At 40.8% G+C, this 19,549-nt stretch overlaps 1 protein-coding gene across 2 annotated transcripts in view; it reads right to left on the reverse strand.

Annotated features, from left to right (window-relative positions):
* Positions 1-589: 589 nt before the first annotated feature.
* The window catches only part of chrm3a (cholinergic receptor, muscarinic 3a), an 84,614-nt gene continuing 65,654 nt past the window's right edge, over positions 590-19,549 (reverse strand). For both annotated transcript variants that reach the window (XM_044045101.1, XM_044045103.1), the window contains one exon: positions 590-4,454. In XM_044045101.1, the coding sequence (XP_043901036.1) occupies positions 2,480-4,454 (1,975 nt within the window). In that variant the 3' untranslated portion in view covers positions 590-2,479. The remainder of the gene's footprint in view (positions 4,455-19,549) is intronic.

Raw genomic sequence — 19,549 nt, forward strand, 5'->3', positions numbered from 1 at the left:
CACTCTTTATTCAGTTACTGCTTAAACTCTCACACTCAGTGCTGACATTATGTTTGTGGAGACGACATGAAGAGAGAGAGAGTCACAAAAACACATTTAATCCCACACAGAATCAGGTTTTTTTTTGCTACTTTTGGTTGAGTGGACCTCAGTGCCATCACTCCTGCAATCAGTAAATGTGTGCCAGCTGTGTCCTCCCAACAAAAGCTGTTACCCAGCATGCCTTTCACCTTGTTCTCCCGGGCAGGAGGTTTGAAGCTATCGCCACCACATGGACAAAACTGATCTTGTCTCTTCAGGTTTTTAATGTAACACATTTATCCAGGAGGAATTTTTAATTGTAGTTTTTTTTTTATTTTTTTTTTTTAACTAAGTTGTACTAACAAATGCAAGTTTAAATGTAAATTAATTGTAATATATTATGTAATATTCTCTGTTTAGGTTAAAATAAAATGAAAGAAATGAATAATTCAACAAATTTATAACAAACAAAAGCAAAACAAACATTCATGCTATGACTTGTGACATAAAAAAAACCAGGTCATTCTGTCCAAAAGTTTTTTGTTTGTTTATTGATTTAAAATATGAATACGGTCAGCGTACTTGAAATGTAACAAAATGTTTGTGTTCACCATTATGGTATTTTTACATTCCCATAACATTCCAAATGCTTCAGTACAAAAATCTCTTATCCTTTGATGACGAGTGCATTATGACACTGGAGCACACTGTCCACTAAGCAGATGTAATATCCACTGTTGACAGGGCATGGGGGGGGGTTTGTTTTTTAACATCTTCTATAACCACCACTGTGTAACCATTGTATCCAAGATAATCCGATTTAATCACTTTGCCACCTTTAATGATAAAGTTCATCTAATACATTGAAAATAAACAAAACAACAACAGAAAACCCTTTTAAAATAGGAATAACATAATGTGTATTGTAAATAAAATATAATTCTCATCTTAGCTGGCCTCTTTATGTTGCTTTTTGTTGGCGTTTGCCCATGATGTAATGTCGACCACAACCGCTATCCATTGTATTTACAAATCAATGACTGAGTGTTTTATTTTAAAGAAGAAATACGTCACCGCTATGAAACCAAAAACAAATAATGACATAAAGATAAAACCTATACCTTCAAAGCCTGTGGCCATTCTGTTAAATATCCCAAATATATATTTAAAAATCTAAAATTTGATAACTGCAAGCTTACTCATGAACGCAAACATCTTAAAATAATGCATAACAGCTGCACAATCATAAAAAAAAAGCATTCTTGTCACATTGGCATTGCGAGAGTTGGACCAACTGTTTCCTGGAAAACAGGTCTTTCTTTTGCCACTAGAGGGTGCCATTTCTCTACGATATGAAGGATGAGTGGCCTTTTTCAAAGAGCTTCATGGTGTTGAGTCAAAAACACACATCTTCATACATGGACATCTTAGTGTGTGCAACCATTCAATGTGTATCAAGTCAGAAATATCCAAATGTACACAAACAGAATATCATTTTTGTATAATCAATACTCTTGACATAAAACTGCAAGTACATAAAACACAACCAATGCACTTATTGTGTCCACCATAAAAACCACAACAATCACATTGAACACAACTGCGGTCCACTGACTTCAGTGCCACACGGAATATTCACAACTCAGTTCATCAGAAGAATCATTTTTCAGACTGGCTCAAAATTTCCGGAATATTGAGGAAAATCAAAGATGAATATCACAAAAATAACAATTTTTTGCCGACGAAAAAGTAAGGACACAGTTCAAGAACTCGTTATACTCCATAAGACATGAAAGCTATATTGATGTAGAAAGGCATTGAACATTGATTCAAAAATAAAATAAAAACGAAAAAACTGCCAGCGAAGAGGCTGGCAGATCAAATCAGTACAATGTCAACGCCTATGAACACAAAGTCATTTTGTCTTGGCTCTCAGTGACACGTTACACATACATAGTTTTGTTTAAAATGCAAAACCACATTACAGGTTTAGCTACCCACAGAGAGAAGTGACAAGAAATGTGAATCCCAAATCCTGTGACAAAGATTTTCTGTTCCCTTGTGTCGACTGCACTTCAGTAATTCTCCTGCAATGCATTTTAAAGCCCTTTTCTATTATTTCCACTCCCATTCACTTTCTCTCAGCTGGATTAATGTGAAACGGTTCTCCGGGGTACAGGCGGGAGGGTTTCATCTCAGGATCTCACCTCGCGCAACCCTTCACACATAAACAACAGCTCCGCTAAACAGATGAACCGACACAGACAGACACCTGAAGACCACCACGTACAGTACGACTGACTGCTGCATTTGACAAAGCCAGCAGGGAAACACATTAAGGATCATTAAGTAAAGAAACTCCACAGAAACAAATCTACATGGATGCTTCTTTCTTTTCCTTGTCCTGTGTTAAACCTTTTCAAATCTCTTTTCCTCATCCATTCTGACGTCCCGTTCTTTACGTAGATTCCCTGGGAATCCTCCGGTGGAAGACCACTGAATGCCTCTCCTGGAACTGCTGCTTCCTCCTTTTCTTCTGGTCCCAGCGACACAACAGTATCATCTTAAATGTCGTACGGAAAGTCTTGTTGCACAAGGCGTAGCACATGGGGTTGACCGTGCTGTTGACGTAGCACAGCCAGTAACCGACTGCCCACAGCGTCTCTGGGATGCAGACATTGCAGAAGGCGTTGATTAGCACCATGATGTTGTAAGGTGTCCATGTGATGATGAAAGCAAAGAGGATGGCACTGAGAGTTTGAGCTGCCTTCTTCTCCTTCACTAAGGACATGCGCTTCCTCTTGGTTATCTGGGTCCGAGCTCGAGCTGCGAAGCGCTTTGCGAGAGCCGCCTCTTTAAAGGACATCGGGACAGAGGGGGATTTGGTGCTTGTGCTGGTGGTGGTACCGTCGGTGGCAGTGGTAGCACTTGTCTGGGATCCACCCAGAGAGCCTTGGTTGGACGTAGCCTGGATTCTTGGCATGGACTGCATCTTTCGTGAGGAGAAGCGTTGGTGGTAGCTATTTTCAGAATTGTTTTCTCCATCGGGAGTAGTGGTGGCAATGGTGTTGGCGTCGACTGTCGAAACACTGTCTCGATTATACTCTGCTCCCTTGAGCGGATCCTCCTCTGAGGCTGCATCCAGGTCTTCGCAGGAGGTGAGCTGGGAGTTGACGGCGGCCTTTATACCAGGGATGCTGAGAACAATCGAGAAAATAGCATGACTCTGGGAAATCATCTCTCTGCCCCCGCAGTCCTCATCCTCTGAGGACCCAGAGTGGTCCAGTGAGGCTGCAGCGTCATTGTTGTTCCAGCTGTCACTGCTGCTCTGATCTGGATCACCGTCGCCTTGCCGTGAACTACCAGGTCTCCAAGAACGAACCGCAGGCCAGCAATGGAAGCGGCTGACTAGTTCTCGACACGTGCTCCTCCTCCTGGACAACCTAGTTAGCTCGTAGCTGTTGCAACTTCTAGAACTTCCTGTCTGATGGACAAACCGGGTCCTCTCACCCCCGCCGTTCGCATTTCTTCCTCCATTTCCACCACGAGCCCCCGAACCCTGCAATCCAGCTAACTCTTTAGAGCGATTCTGGGTCTCCTTGTAAATGCGCCAGTAGAGAACACTCATTATTGTCACTGGAAGATAGAAAGCTGCTATGGCTGTGCAGAAGGTGATTGTGGGCTCTGAGAAGAACTGAATGTAACATTGATCTGAGGGTACTGTCCTTTCGCCCTCAAAAAATTGCCACAGCAGGATGGCTGGCGCCCACAGGACAAGAGACACAAACCAGGCGAGGCCAATCATGATCCCAGCTCGCTTTGTGGTCCGTTTGGCCCGGTAAGTCAACGGCCTGGTGATTGAAAAGTAACGGTCAAAGCTAATGACCAGTAAGTTCATAACTGACGCGTTGCTGGCTACGTAGTCTATAGCCAACCACAGGTCGCAGGCCCAGTTGCCCATGGCCCAGTAGCCCATCACGAGATAAGTTGTGTAGAGGTTCATGGAAATGACCCCAATGATGAGGTCAGCCACCGCCAAGCTCAGCAGGAAGTAGTTATTTACTGTCTTCAGCTGGCGATTCACCTTGAAAGACACCACTACCAGGACGTTGCCGATGATGGTGACAAGAGACAACATTCCCGTGAGCAGGACAATGAGGACAACCTGCCACACGGGGTGGCCACCCGCGGAACTGAGAGCCGCAGTTCTGTTCCCATTTTGGGATTCTAAAGTGAGGTTTAGCAGTTTGCTTGTGGAAGATGAATTATCATCCAGGGTGTTTACAGGAAAAAACCAGGGGTCTCCTCCTGTTTCTCCTTGGTATAGAGCATTTGACTGTGGGTACGTTCCAGCCACTGGTGGTGAGGGGTTTGCAGTGAGGAAGAGACCAGGGTCTGTGCTGTTGGAGCTCATTTTTATGTCCTGGCATATTCTAAAGAGAGAGAGACAGAAAAACAGGTCGATTAGATAATAGGGACAGAGAGGGAGAGGAAACAGGGGAAAAGTATGGCAGAGAAGATGAAATGGACGAATACAAGTCTTCCCCCATTCCCATTCATGTCCAGTAGGTGGAGCTAGAAACCTAGTCTTTTATGCTCAGTGTCTGAAAAGGCTGAAATGATGTTTTGAGTCTAATTTGTCTTTCCTGTTAAACAATCGCCTCTTTTTTTTAAAACTTACATTTGTAAACGATATGTTTGCTCACAGAAAATACATTTAATAAACCATTTATTAAATTACGACGGGCTCTCATCAGCTCTGTCAGTTATACAGTCAAACTGCTATTTGGGAAAATGTGTTGTTGCTTAATCTAATAGAACAGAATAGAATAGAATAGAATAGAATCATGGGAGCAAATAGCTTGTATATGCAGTTACAGAACACACAAAGTGAAACAGCGCATGGAAAAAAGAGAGCATGACAAAAGTAGGGTTTAACAATGGAGGGAGAGAGAGCACCATATAACCTTTATTCTGGCATTTCTACCTGTCTGAAAACAGGCTTCGTGTCACTTTCATCATGCAAATTCATGGAGCATAGTAATTAATCACCGGAGTTTATCTGATTTTTCATAAGTAAAGGTTGAAGGCATTTCTTTTTGGAGAGGGAAATTTATGCAGACACAAAAGCCTACTGGTTGCTCACACACACACTGAGCTATGACGAGTACGACTGCTGTTTGATTGGGAATCACTTCACAACTGAAATGCAAACGGTAAAAAGGCAGATCCTGCTGTTTCTGTCAAAGCAGTTCACAATTAGTGGAAAATAAGATGCAGCGCTGTCATTTGTAATGAAGCATATCCTCTCAATTTCAGTGCTTTTTCATGCATTTATTCTGGAATCCATTTCCTTTCAGGTCACTCAAGGTCACTGTACAAAGGGACAAGATAAAGGAAAAAAAAAAAAAAGCAGTCAAAATAGTAAAAACCTAATAAATCATATTAATAAAACAGCAGTAACAAAAAGGGCAACAGAGAGGTCATACCAGTCCCAGGAATAAAGTGATTGCCTGTCTGAAAAGGTGAGCTTTGAGGTGGGATTTGAAAGAGGTAAAAGAATTGGACTGTTTTATGTCCTGTGGCAGAGAGTTCCAGGACATTCTTTGGTCCTTTTATGGTTAAAATAAGCAAAAATGTTGAGGTTGAGGTGATTGTAAATGTTTCTATTCTAAACCATCATGTATAAAGCAAAACTGAACTGTATACAACTGAAAAATGAATATGATCTTACTCAATTTGACTCAATTAATTATCCTGACAAACACATGTATTTGTAGCCAGAGCGATTCCATATTTCATCCCATGGGGAAAGGTATTTGAAGCACGAGTGCTGCACCTGTGCCTTTTCAGAATCTCTGACCTCCCACAGAGCTGTTAAAGAACCCCAGTAGCCAACAGCAACTCACAAGTGTTTGTGACACTGAGTGCACACTGAAATGACTGTTATCAGGAGACTCCCCGCTCTCCCCGCAGACACCTCTCACTGCATCCATGCACATTATGCGCATGGGTAGCTCTCATATTTATGTCACATAGAAATAACACTCATGTTCTGTGTCCCTTTTTGAATGTTTATGCACAGTTAGTCATAGACACGGCACAGTTTGAGCAAAACAAAGCCAAAAGTAGATAAATACAAAAGAAAAATGAAAGCCCCAAAGTGAGTATTAAGCATCCGTGCCAGTGAGAACAAAGAAGAAAGTCATGATACATAGCAGTCTTTATTTAAACAAAGTTTACCTTACATTTTCATCAAAGCAATTCCCTCTGAGCACTGTGAGACGACATTGTGCTGTGAGTGAGTGTTGAGAATCATTTTTTCTTTTTGGTCCACATGGGCAAAATATGTCTCTGACTTCAAGGCATTATAAAGTATGGGAAACAATATTTAATCCACCTTGACTTGCTCTAATTTAGAAAAACTAATAATAAAGTTTCTGAAGGGAACAGTCAGACGAATATTGCCTGAGGAATAGAGTTCAACGCTTGCACAACAGAGTGGAAAACACTGGATATCAAGGCAAAGTATCATTCATAGTTTATTTCAAGAGCCACAGGTTAATCAGTCATGAGCACAAGGTCAGGAATCCCTTACACACAGAGGTTAAAAGGGTTAAAAAACTGCATGACAATAAAGACGGTTTTAAGGATTGTCTATGCACATGTGCAGTATACACTGTCTACGTGTCCACACTGTGTTTATTCAAGATCCATTTTCCATGCAAATATATTGACTTAAACCGCAGCAAAAATATTTATACGTGGAACAAATAAGCCTCACTTTTGCCTCACGCTGCCATGATTAACTACCATAAAATTTATATCTGTAATCCCCTGGGAGCAGAGACTCTGCACAACACAGGGAGAGTGGTTTTGTACTGTTATTTTCCCTAAAATTGAACTGAGGAAGCCTCTTTAGATAATAAATATATATGTATATGTATATATATATATATATATGTATATATATGTATATATATATATATATATATATATATATATATGTGCGGCGAATGACAACATCCTTTTTCAACATGGGTGGTCTAGCTCGCCCTGAGACCAGCAGCTGCGACGACAGTGAAGCTCTACAAGCGTCTAATCTCTACAAGACCCCGTCTTAAGTTAGACTCCCAGGCACGTATGGAGGTGATTGAGTCTGGTAACGGATCGATACTCGTTTACTGTGTTGAAACACAGCGGCGTTCCCTGACGTTTTCAAGCATTCGCTCCGGTGTGGTTGGCCATAGCAATTCAAGTTAGGTGCAAGTATCCATCTCAATGATTCGGCGACAAAACCCCCGGCCATTTCAGGTTTCTATTTTCAGCAAATAACCGAACAGCAGTGATACAATCAATTATATCATGTTGGCAATAAAGGTTAAAGCTATAAATTGAGGTTTAGGTCACTTTGGCAACCTCCTGCACAAGATACAAGAGTTCTGTTTTTTACTGAAGGTTTATTTTTTTCTTCTTACTGTTCAATGTGTGAGAATTGGTGACATTTATTGGTGAGACACAAACCGAGGACTCCTCACTGTGGTGACCTTTGCATACTGGGGGAGTTTGCGCCCACTGCAAATGTGAAAAGCATGCTCTGGCTGCACTGGCTGTTCAAGTGTGCTGAAGAAACATGGCAGGATGAGATGGCAGCCTATGAAAATCAAAGGATTTTATGTTTAAAGTGATTATAAAAATCGATACGGTGAAATATCGTGATTTTTTTTTTACATGGCAAAGAATCTATTTTTTTGCATACCATTTTTCACTAATTACTTTTTGTGGATTAGCATTAGCAAAAATGTATTGAGTTCATTCATTTCAGTCCACTAGATGGTGCCAAGTGCTCTCTCTCACTGGAGCTGTGGCGTGATATGATTTCAAAAATACTCGCAGTATCACTATATCGTTTCGTAGTGTCTCTGGCGATTCCCATCACTATTACACACTTTTTTATTCTATTCTATACAAACACATTTACGTGTAGCATATTCAATTTCTGCGAAAAAACAAAACGTTACACACTCGATCTTTTAAAAGCTTTCTTGGTTCATTGATCTCCAGCCACTCACGTTTCAGATGGTGACATCTGAAGGCAGGCAGGGGTTTATAGGGGTTTAAGGCTATAATAAAGCACTAGTGTAACAACATCTTCAGCAAAAGCAGCTTGAACATAATTGCGGTCACTGCCAAACGAAACAGAAACTGGACCCAACCGCAGTAAACAAACAACAGGCTGCCTGTTCAAGATGAAACAAACAAATTGGACTGACAATACTAGTGTAGTGAAGCGCTGGCATTTCAGAGAGTACATCTCCACACTAACTGCATACATATTGAGTCAATCCAGCCGATGCGAGCACTGACTTTATGATTGTCATCTCTGACTTGGCAGCACTGCATTGTCACGCAATATTCAGATTTGCTGCCAAGAGGCAGGAGAAAGTGAGTGAGGAAGATGGAGAGGGAGAGAGAGAGAGAGAGGTTTCACACAGTAATACACTGACCATGCATGTAGAACTTTCTAGCAGGCGAAGCTATTTATCTTTCATTCTATTTATCTGTTTATTGTTGTAATTGGCATCAAAGCACCGTTGCCTTTAAAGTGTCTTTAAGGTGCATTGTCAAAGCCATGTTTGTTATATATTAACCTTCGTATGTGCCTTTGTAAATCCGTCTATCATCAGAACCTGTACGACTTGTCGGTTTTACAACCTAACTAACTAGTTAGTAGCTAACAAGATGCTGTCTAACTAACTGACTAACTTCTAACTACTAACTGACTGCTGTTTAACTGTGTATGTGGAATAAACCTTCAGAAAGACAGACGAGTTGCGCCCGCCGTACTTGTTGTGGTTACCCTTCCCAGAAAGGAGTATTGAGCTGAAAGGATCAGCCAGCAGAAATCTGGACAATGCATTAAAAAGAGACAGCATCTAGTAACTATATATCCTTTTAAAAGACCCCCACCAACCTAGCAACATAATATGCTGCCACAGTTTTGCACAGCTTGTGCAGACACTTCACTGTGTCATCGGCAAAAAAAACCCATGGGGAAATAAAAATCAAAGAAAATATGAAACAATCGACCACATCAGGGCAGTAAAGTCTCTGCCGCCCTCCAACGTTGGCACTTTTGAGAGCCGAGCGATATAAAGCACCACATTCACATCTAATCCATATCGTAATTTGTGATCAAAGGTGTGAGGCAGATATATTCCAGGGTGAAATGTGATCGGGGCGAGTTGTGCCTGCGATGCTGCTTCGGCAGTTATCGATTTGATCTATTGAGCGACGCAACCTTGATGTTGGTAAGCAGAACTGTAGAGTGAGTAGACCACCTCTGACCCACTTTCAAATCTTACAGCACCAGAGTGAAAACCAGCAGCAGTAACTTCTAAAAACAGACTTTCATCTAGTGAGGCATTATTTCACTATTTTTTAAACCAAAGCTCTTTATGGTTACAATGAATCTTGACATCAACACAGGCACCGTTAATAGACAATAAGGTGGTTAATTAGGCTATTCATATGTTACTAATTATCTTTTCCTTTCATTTTTTTCTTGTGTAACGGCATGTAAAAATGTGAGAGGTGGCAAAAGTAGACATTTTAAATGAATGTACCCATTTAATAATCCATTTCATTCTACATTTCTCTCGCAATCAAAACCCTAAGGCGTAGCTGTTAAACACACAAATGTCAAATGTTACTTTCAAACTGTGCTCCGTGTCTCCTCGTCGCTGCACAGAGGAAGTGATTTGTTTCATGTCAAGACAGATGGACAGAAAAAGCAACTGATAAAGTATAATTACGAATAATTACGAATGCGAATTACCATGTACTTGCATTACTGTAATTGAGTAGGGTTTTTTTTATTTGTAATTTTATTTTTTACTTAAGCATGTTTTTTTGGCAGCACTGTACTTTGCAATCTTTTAGATCACATCCATTACTGAGTAGAAAAAATGTTAAAAAACGTTGGCAGGGAATGATGAGGACAGGTGAATAGGTGTTAATTAACGGGCCTGGTTGAGAGAGAAAGTTAAAGCATGTGTGACCTTTGACCCATTTTGACTGATTCATTATGTTTTAACACATTTTATTTTGCCAGCACTTCAATTTGTAAAGGTTTGGCTTTAATTAAAAAGAACTAAAGTGTGATGTGTGTCCCCTTGTCCTTCTTGCACGACACAAGAAAGAACCTTGTTCAAAAAAGTACATTTTAAACAAGCTACTTTTTTTTACTTTAACTTGAGAACATTTTTATAGCAGTACTTTTACTTGTACTTAAGTAAAATGTTATCAAAATAGCGGCACTTTTACTTGAGTAGAAGAGTTCAGTACTCTTTCCACCTCTGTTGAAAACACAAAAAACGCAAAGAAGACTCAGTCAGTCTGATAGTATTGCTTGACAGAGCTTGTTTTCTACAAATAATGTCACACACTTTCTGCTCCCAAAGACCAAACAGAGGCAGAGTAATTACATCAACAACAACAACATAAAAATCACCAAAAGTCACGCACCGCCGCTTTAAATCGAGGAAAAAACGGATAACACAGTGAAGTCGTGCTGAGCCTGTCCTTCATAAAAGAGGGTTTTTTTTATCTGCTGCTCACGGTGAGCTTAATCTACCACGAGCTGGTGATGATGGGGCGGCTGCCAGAAGATGGTGGCATGAGTTGTGAATTACACCACGAGGCCATCTGTCAGGTACTTGCTGCTGAAGGAGAACAACTTAGTGTCGTTAACTGTGGGCCAGGAAATTGGACTTGATGGGAGTCAATGAGGGACGCACCCGAGTAAAGTCCTGCAGTTGTGTTATTGTGCGAGGACGTTCACACAAACCTGCAGATGATGACACAGCTCACAAAGCACGTGTGTGTCATCAGGGGGAAGTATGACTCAGCAGAAGGTACTTTGGAGGACAAGTAATCACCGGTGGAGCCACAAGCTTCAAGGCAGCATGGCAACAAAAGTGACGCCGTCAAAGTGGAAGGGGTCGACTGAGGGCGGGCAAGTGATGAACCGCAAACTTCCAAAGAGGTTAGAGGAGAAAATGACAAATGGGTACAGATAGTTAGAGGACACTCATTATCTAAATAAATAAACAATAAAAATAACCTTTAGTCCTGTAAGTGCTTTCACTCTCTTGTGTTTCTGTCACCAGTTCAATCTTGTTTAAATGTTTTCAACTGAATCTTGTATTTTAATAAATCAAGCCTATTATAATTATTTACTTCTTTTATACACTTGTATTCTTCTTAAAAGGCTGTTTCACCCATGTTTCCACTCCACTTGGTCAAATGAATAAACTTATAACAATTACAATGCTGCGTTTGTTTAATTCACATTCTATTAGAGAGTTTTATTTGATTTTTTTCAGATCTGTTACGCATAAAACTTGTTATAATTGACAAAGACAAAGTGAAGAGCGGCGCAGGGCTTTTATTTTCTTTGAAGGCAGTCACTTTCATGTCCACTTTTTGTCAGTTTTTATTTTTTATTTTTTTCAATCCCAACTTCCTCTTGTTGTTGTGGGGATGAGACACGTCTCTCAGATCCATGTCTGATGATCAAATAACACATTCATCTCTGGATATTAGTAAAAAAAAAAAAAAACTGCATATTTTTTGGGTGAAGTGGATCTCCAATAATGTTATTTTTTATTCTGTTGTAGATGATGATTATTATCTATTAAAGTGTTCTTAAATGTCTTGAAAGGTCCTTCAAATAACATCATTATTATTATTATTCCTCTTGTGCTTTTGTTATGGATTGTATTATATTTTAAAACTTTGTATTGTTTTCTTTATTAAATGTTTCCGTGCAGCAGTACAGTATAAGAGTCATAAATAAAACTGCCTTCAAGTATAATGCTTTTAGATTTTCAATGTATTCACATCCAGTAATTACATCACTATATAGTGTTTTCCAGTGGCTGTGGTGAAAAGTCTGCCTTCCTCTCACTGAAGTGAAATTCAATTCACGTATATGTGAATTGAATGTGTAATGCAGCAGTCACGATATCAGCCTCGCTGCAGCCACACAGCTCTATGAAGTTACTGCTAATGTGAAACAGCGTTGCCTACTGTTGGGCTGACAGCGCGTACCTCTTTCTGACAGTGGATCTCTTCTAAATATAGCGGAACAAGAGGGAGCAGCCACGGTGGGCTGTTCAGCGGCGAGCTTCAGGTGACAGGCTCCGCACCTCTAACTCCTCAACAAGACAGCCTACTCGTTTTGTTGTCATCATGTCATGTGAAGAACAAAGGCTTATCACTAAGTTAGTTCTTTATTAAAACTCATTTTAATCACTTTTTTTTTGTCTGCACTGCACTTTACACCATCAGCTTTTAAAGTTGTGTTTCAGCTGAAAGAGTATTTGCTGCCACAAAGATTCTGGGACCTGTGCTATTATAAAACACATGCTGTCAGCATGTGTTTTTATTCTGAAATTTCACTCTCCTCTCACTCTCCTCTCGTTCCAGGTAACTTGCTCCTTCCCCTTGTGTTTTTCCCACCATTCTGATCGCCTTCCCCGACACCTGTTACCCATTACTGTGTATAAACATGGTCTGCGTCTCCCTTTGTCTGTTGCCAGTTCGTCTTGTGAACCAGAGAACCAGCGTAACCCCCCTCCATGCCCACCTCATCAGGTTTTGTACTTTTGTTTGATAGTAGTGTTTCCCTCGAATCAGTGTTTTTTTTTGTTTCTTAGCTTTCCTCGAAATAGTGGTTTTGTTTCTTAGCTTTAGCCCTTGTTTTTGCAAGTAGTTTTCCCGAGTCGTGCTATTGGGTCCATGTCCTCTAGAGCTGAAACAATTAATCGCTTAATCGTTTATGAATCGATTACTAAATGAATCGACAACTATTTTGATAATCGATTATCGGTTCAAAGCTTTTTTCATGATTAAAACAAGATTTCCAATAGTTTAAGCTTCTTAAATGTGAGTATTTTCTTCATTTCTTTGCTCTGGATAACAAAGAAATCATTCAAAGTCAATCATTTTGGTTTGTGGACAAAATAAGACATTTGAGAACACCATCATTTTTTAAGGATTTCTGATATTTTATGGACCAAACGATTCATCGATTAATCGAGAAAATAATCGACAGATGAATCAATTATGAAAATAATCGTTAGTTGCAGCTCTAATGTCCTCTTTCAGTTGTGACACAATAACGTATTAAAGTCTTCTTTTTTTTCGGCTTGTGCAAAATGATTGATACAATTTCGACTGTTAAATGTCACTTAATTATCCATAAACATAAAATCTTTAAAACATAAAATCAATACATTAAAAATAAAAAAAGTAAAACAGTGAAAGAGTGACATAATAGAAGAGTAAAATTGCAAAAACTATAGAGAAGTGTTCTGGTTGACTATTTTTATCCTGAAGTGAAGGATTTAAAAATGTTCCATGTGGGAGCAGATTTAATTTCCATGGGCAACCCCTTCCAAAGTTTAGGGGGCACAAGGAAGGATGACGATACATCACCAAATCCATATTTTAACCCACCCTTAATCGCAAATTGACTATTTGAATAATCCACACTCCACCTGCTGTGTGAAGAGTGGACAGAGTTTAAATTAAAGACATGCCATGTGGAAGGTGTCAGACACTTTGCAGTTGCTAAAAGCAGCAGCAAAGTGTCAGAAGACGACACTTTCAGTGTTACACACTCAGCAGTGTTTGTAATTTATGGAGGAAAATCTGTGAGGTCAGTCACTGTCTGTCCAACTGACAAGAGACGGCGGCGCGGAAATCAGCAAACTCTTCTGTCCTTATCACAAATGGTACACGAGAGGTTCTCTGCACCCGAGCAGGAAAACATGAGAGGATGCATCACTGTGATATGGTCAAATTAAAAAGCAAGGGAGACAATGGTGATTAATATTGCAGCTGATGTGTGTCGCTGAAGCTGTCTCTTCTGGTCTGATGTTGCATGTGGGTGTTATTACACTCAGTCTCCACTCATTTGCATAAACCCGAACACGAAATCTTCTCGCCGGTACTTGTTGTTGTCTCCCAGCATTCATAATAAATGAATGATGACTAATCACTTTCTTTGTTGCTGCTGCTGCTGATGATGATAATAAGACAACATGGCTTCACTGATTTCACACTTCCACAGCTTCAGCAGGTCAGAGACGACCCATTTTTTTAATAGTAAGCTTTGAAATTGGGTAGAATTGTTACACTTGTACCTACACTGCACTTCTGATATTTTAATTAGAGTAAATGTGTATTTAGATGAATCATCTGGGACCAAAAGGAGAAGGAATCTTTCATAAAATGTAAATAAATACTGTGATTGTTCACATCTACTGTACTCTTCTTCTTCCTCTTCCTTAAGGGGTCTGCCTCCCTCCATCCCTGTCCTGTGTGTCCATTTGTGTAACACCAGCTGTCCTCATGTCCTCCTTCACAACATCCATTGACCTTTCCTGCAGTCTTCCTCTTTTCCTTTTTCCAACATGACCACTGTCTCTCCTCTGCACGTGACCAAACTGAATATCTCATCTTGTCCATGTACTGTACATACATTCACAAAGTGAATCTTGCTTTTCAAATGGAAACTGTACAGTAAATATTAGGTGTGAATTCTTCTGCCTCCAGCACCAGAAAACCAGTGTCTGTAAAACGCAAGACGTCACGTAAGACCCTTAATACCAGGAAGCAGCTCTGCATAATTATTCTGCCCTAAACTTGTTTATTCTCCTTTATGACCGTGGGCAGTCAGGAGATCTGCTTTTATTGAGGTGTCTATTTTGCTGCAGTCCAGATTACTGCAGCAGCAGTGTCTTACACTGGCGACAACCACGAGAACACAGATGGCATTTTGGCAAGAGCTTGGTTGGATGGAATAAAAATGCGAGGAGTTAAAATAATAATCAGCGTTGAGAGGTAATGCAAAGTGCAGAGAGTTGCTGTGAATGGGATTCTGCCAGAACACCGAGACGCCGAGAGATCTCTTGAAGAGGGACTTTACAAAATTCAAGTAAACCATGTTCTATATCTTTCTTGCAATTGTTTTGTTTTTTTTTTCAGAGTAGTCAAATGTCTTTCTTCTGCACTAAAACATGTGGCAGGCAGCAAATTTTGCAAACCTGTCTCCAATTTGAAAACACACACACACATAATTGCCATCATAATTTACCTTCACTGGAACATTTAGTTCCAATGAGTCGATCAACGTTGTTAATAATAATCTAATAATCAACTATGATCTCTTAGTCACTGAGTGAAACATTAAATCAATCATTTAACATATATTTTATATAAATCTTTTATCTCTCCTTCCATAGTATCGATAGCTTATCTTGTTGTGTTGTGATCTGATGTGTCAGATCAACAAAATCTTTTAGTCTATGAATTAGGGACTTGCTGCTGACAGATGTATAAGAAATTTACTCTTTTTTTGTCATATTAAACTGTCTATTTTAACGTCTAAATACATACAAATGTTTAATATGTACCACTGAATCAAAGGAGTTGAATGCAACACCAATAAAGCCAATCAGCTTCACCTGACTCTCTCTGGGTTTCTTAGTACAGCAGCTCATGTCACCCGGCGACATTCCTGCGGCTGGAAAAATGCTGTCACATGACTGAAAACACAAAGAAGCACCTACAAATAAAGTTCCAGAAGTAAACGTGGTTGTTCAGCGGGGTAAATGTGCTCATGTGCACCCCGGCGCTGCTGCTGCTGCTGCTGCTGGTGTCGGCTTCAGCTGCAGAAGCTCAGAAAAAGCCCACACTTGGAACACAAAGTCGACTGTTGTCATGCATCTGATCAGTGCTGGAGGCTCATGGGACTTCACACACACATCCCTCACCTCAGTGGTGGGTCTCCGTGCTTCCTGACAGCCTCAGTTTACTTCAGCCTCTTTAGACATGGCACTCATAAGACTCTTAGCCATGCCTCTGTAGTACGTGTGTGTGTGTATGTGAACACAAGAGACAGGAAGAAAAATAGAGAGGCAACACAGGTAGAGACAGTGGAACAATGGCTCAGGAGTATGTCAAACCAAAAGTCTGTGGCCACTTGAGGATGACAGCGCACAGAAAGCTCAGGTTGAACCTTTCTTTCATTCTCACAGTAAATCTAAACCTGGATGAGGTCCAATGCATACCTAGTGTGTGTCTTTTAAAACAAAAGCAAAGTCACTGTCACTGGGATTAAGCTGAGTTTTATGGTGAGTGTCAGCGAGGAGAACACATGGGGGGGAATTGGACTTGTGCTTTAAATTTACCACAATGACAGCTAGTTCCTAACAAGTCAAACTATGAAACAGCAAAGCTCGGAGAAACAATGTTGCTCTGTGAGAGGCTAATTCCAGGCCCGACCCCGTTGCTTTCGTTCCGCGGCCCTGCACTTCAATACAAACCTACACAGATGCTATACACATGTACGGTAAGTGATTGGCTATTGCGATCAACCCTTAAAAGGAAGTGCAACCATCGGCCTATTGAACAGGCACTCGAGGGAGAAAAAACACACACTCGCTCCTATGTAAACATGCTTTAGCGGGGAAGAGAGGGGTCTTTAAATGCTGAGCGGAGAGATGCGAGGTTGTGAAGGGGGGAAGGGGGTACAGCCGGCTGAGGGAGGAAGGTGGAAGGATCTTGCAGGGGGTGAGGAATGTACGAGGAGACGCAAGTATTTACACCTGCTGCTCAGGCACCACAGATTATTTAACAGTGGCATGTTTTGTATTTATAGGAGAAGGGAGACAAAACAGAGCCCTCGCTTCGGGACAGACAACTCTCACGTGATGAAGAACATGTCTACCGTCGCACTGTGCACTGCTACACAACATGCGGTAAAGCTGAGCTATGTAAGAACACGTGGACTGAAGCACAGCCATGCAAAGATTCACTCTCTGTCAGTGCATTGTTGTAGCTTCACTTCACTGTTTAACCCTCTTATGACTGTTGTGATAATCAGGTCGCCTGGATTCATTCTGCCCCTTTTTCCAAGATTACTTTCACTTTAAATATCTGGCAGTTCTTCAACCACTTAGGAATTAGGGTACTGAGAAGCTGACATCACAAACTGATGAATCTTCTCTGTGAATCTTCAGGACTTCTGCAAGGTCACACCCTGGAGTTACAGTAATGAGAAGTACTCATGCCAAATCCTGGATGGTAACAGAAGGGTTAATTGGTCCACCTCCACAACACTAGGTGGCATTTTCCTACCATGCTCAAAAATTCAAATATAAAATTCTTTAAGATGGCACAGCATAAACTCGGGTCCAATTGAACGCATACATGCACGAGCAGCACTGTCTTTTTCTTTTAGTCGGTCTAACGTCATGTAAAAGTACAATCTGTCTCCCTTTCACGAACACACGTCAAGAAATCTTGACACGCATCAAACACGTGGAGCCGTGAGCACACAAAGGAATAATCCTCGTGCCATAATGCCTCGAAGGAAAGGTGGCAGGAGTGGTTCTAATGCAGTCCAAACACTGCTCCTGGCAGAGGCAGACACAGACAGTTAACGCAGTCATAACTGCAAGCAACAACTCAAACAGGGGCGTGCCGGTTTGACACACGCAGGCCCACTTTCATGCACGCAAACACCAGCTCATGCAATCAGTATCATGTCAGACGCTGGCGCTCTGTCTCATTCAATCAAGCGTCGCTGTCCCAGCAGCCCCGCCCCGCCCCCTTTTTTGCTCGCTCTGGCTGCTCCCCTGCCGCCACGGCACCCACTCAGTAGAGGGTGCATGCTATTTTTGTTCCAATAACCCAGGTGACGTGACTGTACCTGGCACCGGAGCCTAAAAATACCTTGGAAATTTGATTCCCCCCAACCTCTGCGAGTCACAGTGTCATCTATCTGTCTCAGTACCAGCTCCTAATGAACCTGACTGTGAATCTTCTCCCATGAATGTACACAAATGCCGTGTAGATATAGTGTGTTTGTTTTACACACGCATGCACACACACAGAACATATAATATACAGATAAACAGAAGGCAGTTTCTTTTGTTAGCTCTCCGAAAAGTCTACAGTGTCATAATAGTGTAGATTTAGTTGAAGAGGGTTGTCGTGTATTTGTAAAGCTGGATTATCAATATTTATGGCCTCCTCTAATACAAGCTATTTGAACTGTGTTTACCAACTCCCTGCAGATCATCGGACTTTTAAATATAACCGTGTTCAAAACAAAGTTTGACTGAGTAGAAATTACAGTGACATTTCTTCATATACAATTTATGGCAGACTCTGGTGAGTCACTGAATAGAGATGATGAATACAGGGAAGAGGAAGGTCTGCTGTCAGTGTGCACAAGAGAGACAGCAGCAATAGGCAGATCTCAGAGTCAATCCTGCAATGTTACACCACACTAACAGAGGTGTTAGTAGCAGAGTTATCGTCGACGATGTTCCAAAGGGAACGGAAAATGTACTTCAAGGCCTCAAGACGACGATTAATGAATATATGGAGAAAACGAAAAAAGTAAAAGTCTGGAACGAAACAACAGAGAGAATTGTTGGAGGCTTGACAGCAGTCGGAGTCCGCGCTGTCACTAAAGCAACCACACAAGTAGAGTAGATACATCTGTTGTCTGGGCAGTGAAAACTGTACATTTCTACAACACAATTGATTTATCTCCCTGGGAAAATGCATATTAACCCTTCAGTGCTCCCCCTTGGCAAACTGCCGTGGGAATAATACACAAGCCCTTTTCGGACATCCTGGCATGTGTGTTTATACGTTACATGTTGAGTCAAAGTTACGGCAGCTTTTATATCACTTCTTTTAGTAGGAGTAGCGATAATTCAGAGCTGACAGAAGTCAGTTTTGCTTTTATTTTTGTTGATAAGAACGAGCCAAGCAAACCTTGACTTATTTCCAAATTCCAAATTAAATGGAGTACTTTTTGCTCAGGTTGTGTTTCTACTGTGAAAAGGAAAATAAGCATAAGACACACATTCTTATAGTCTCTGTATATGCCTGTATATATAATGGAAAAAAAGCAGCTTAAATACTCCGTGTTCTAAGGGTTAATAAACAGCAAGGTGATGAAAATGTGACAGATTTATATTTGTAGAACCTGGTCCATGTGATGTTATACAATTAAAAAAAAGAAAGACCCAGTATGTGCAGTGTTTTTTCTACTATGTACAGATACACATCACACTACTCCTGCAACTTAAGGTTAGGTGTCTTGCCCAGGGACACGAGCAGAGCCAGAGATTAAATCCTTGGATAAAATGTGACAAATCCAGAGTTCAGTGATTAAAAGGGAGAGACTGTTAGAGCCTTTATTCTGAAATTGCCAAGGGTTGAGTGATACTAAATTTTATGGCCTAAATATATTTTCGATTGGGTGCTCGCTGGCTAATGAACCTTGAATGCTAATGGTGACAGATGAGCGATAGACAATTAGCTTTTGCTGCCAAGCCACGTCGTTACTGGTCTGTCAGAAAACATCCACCACAGACAGGAGGCATGAGACTCCATTCACTGCCAATGGATTTACATGGACGGGATAACAACGGGA

The sequence above is a fragment of the Solea senegalensis genome, linkage group LG15 (genome assembly GCF_019176455.1).
Source record: "Solea senegalensis isolate Sse05_10M linkage group LG15, IFAPA_SoseM_1, whole genome shotgun sequence".
Lineage (NCBI taxonomy): Eukaryota > Metazoa > Chordata > Actinopteri > Pleuronectiformes > Soleidae > Solea > Solea senegalensis.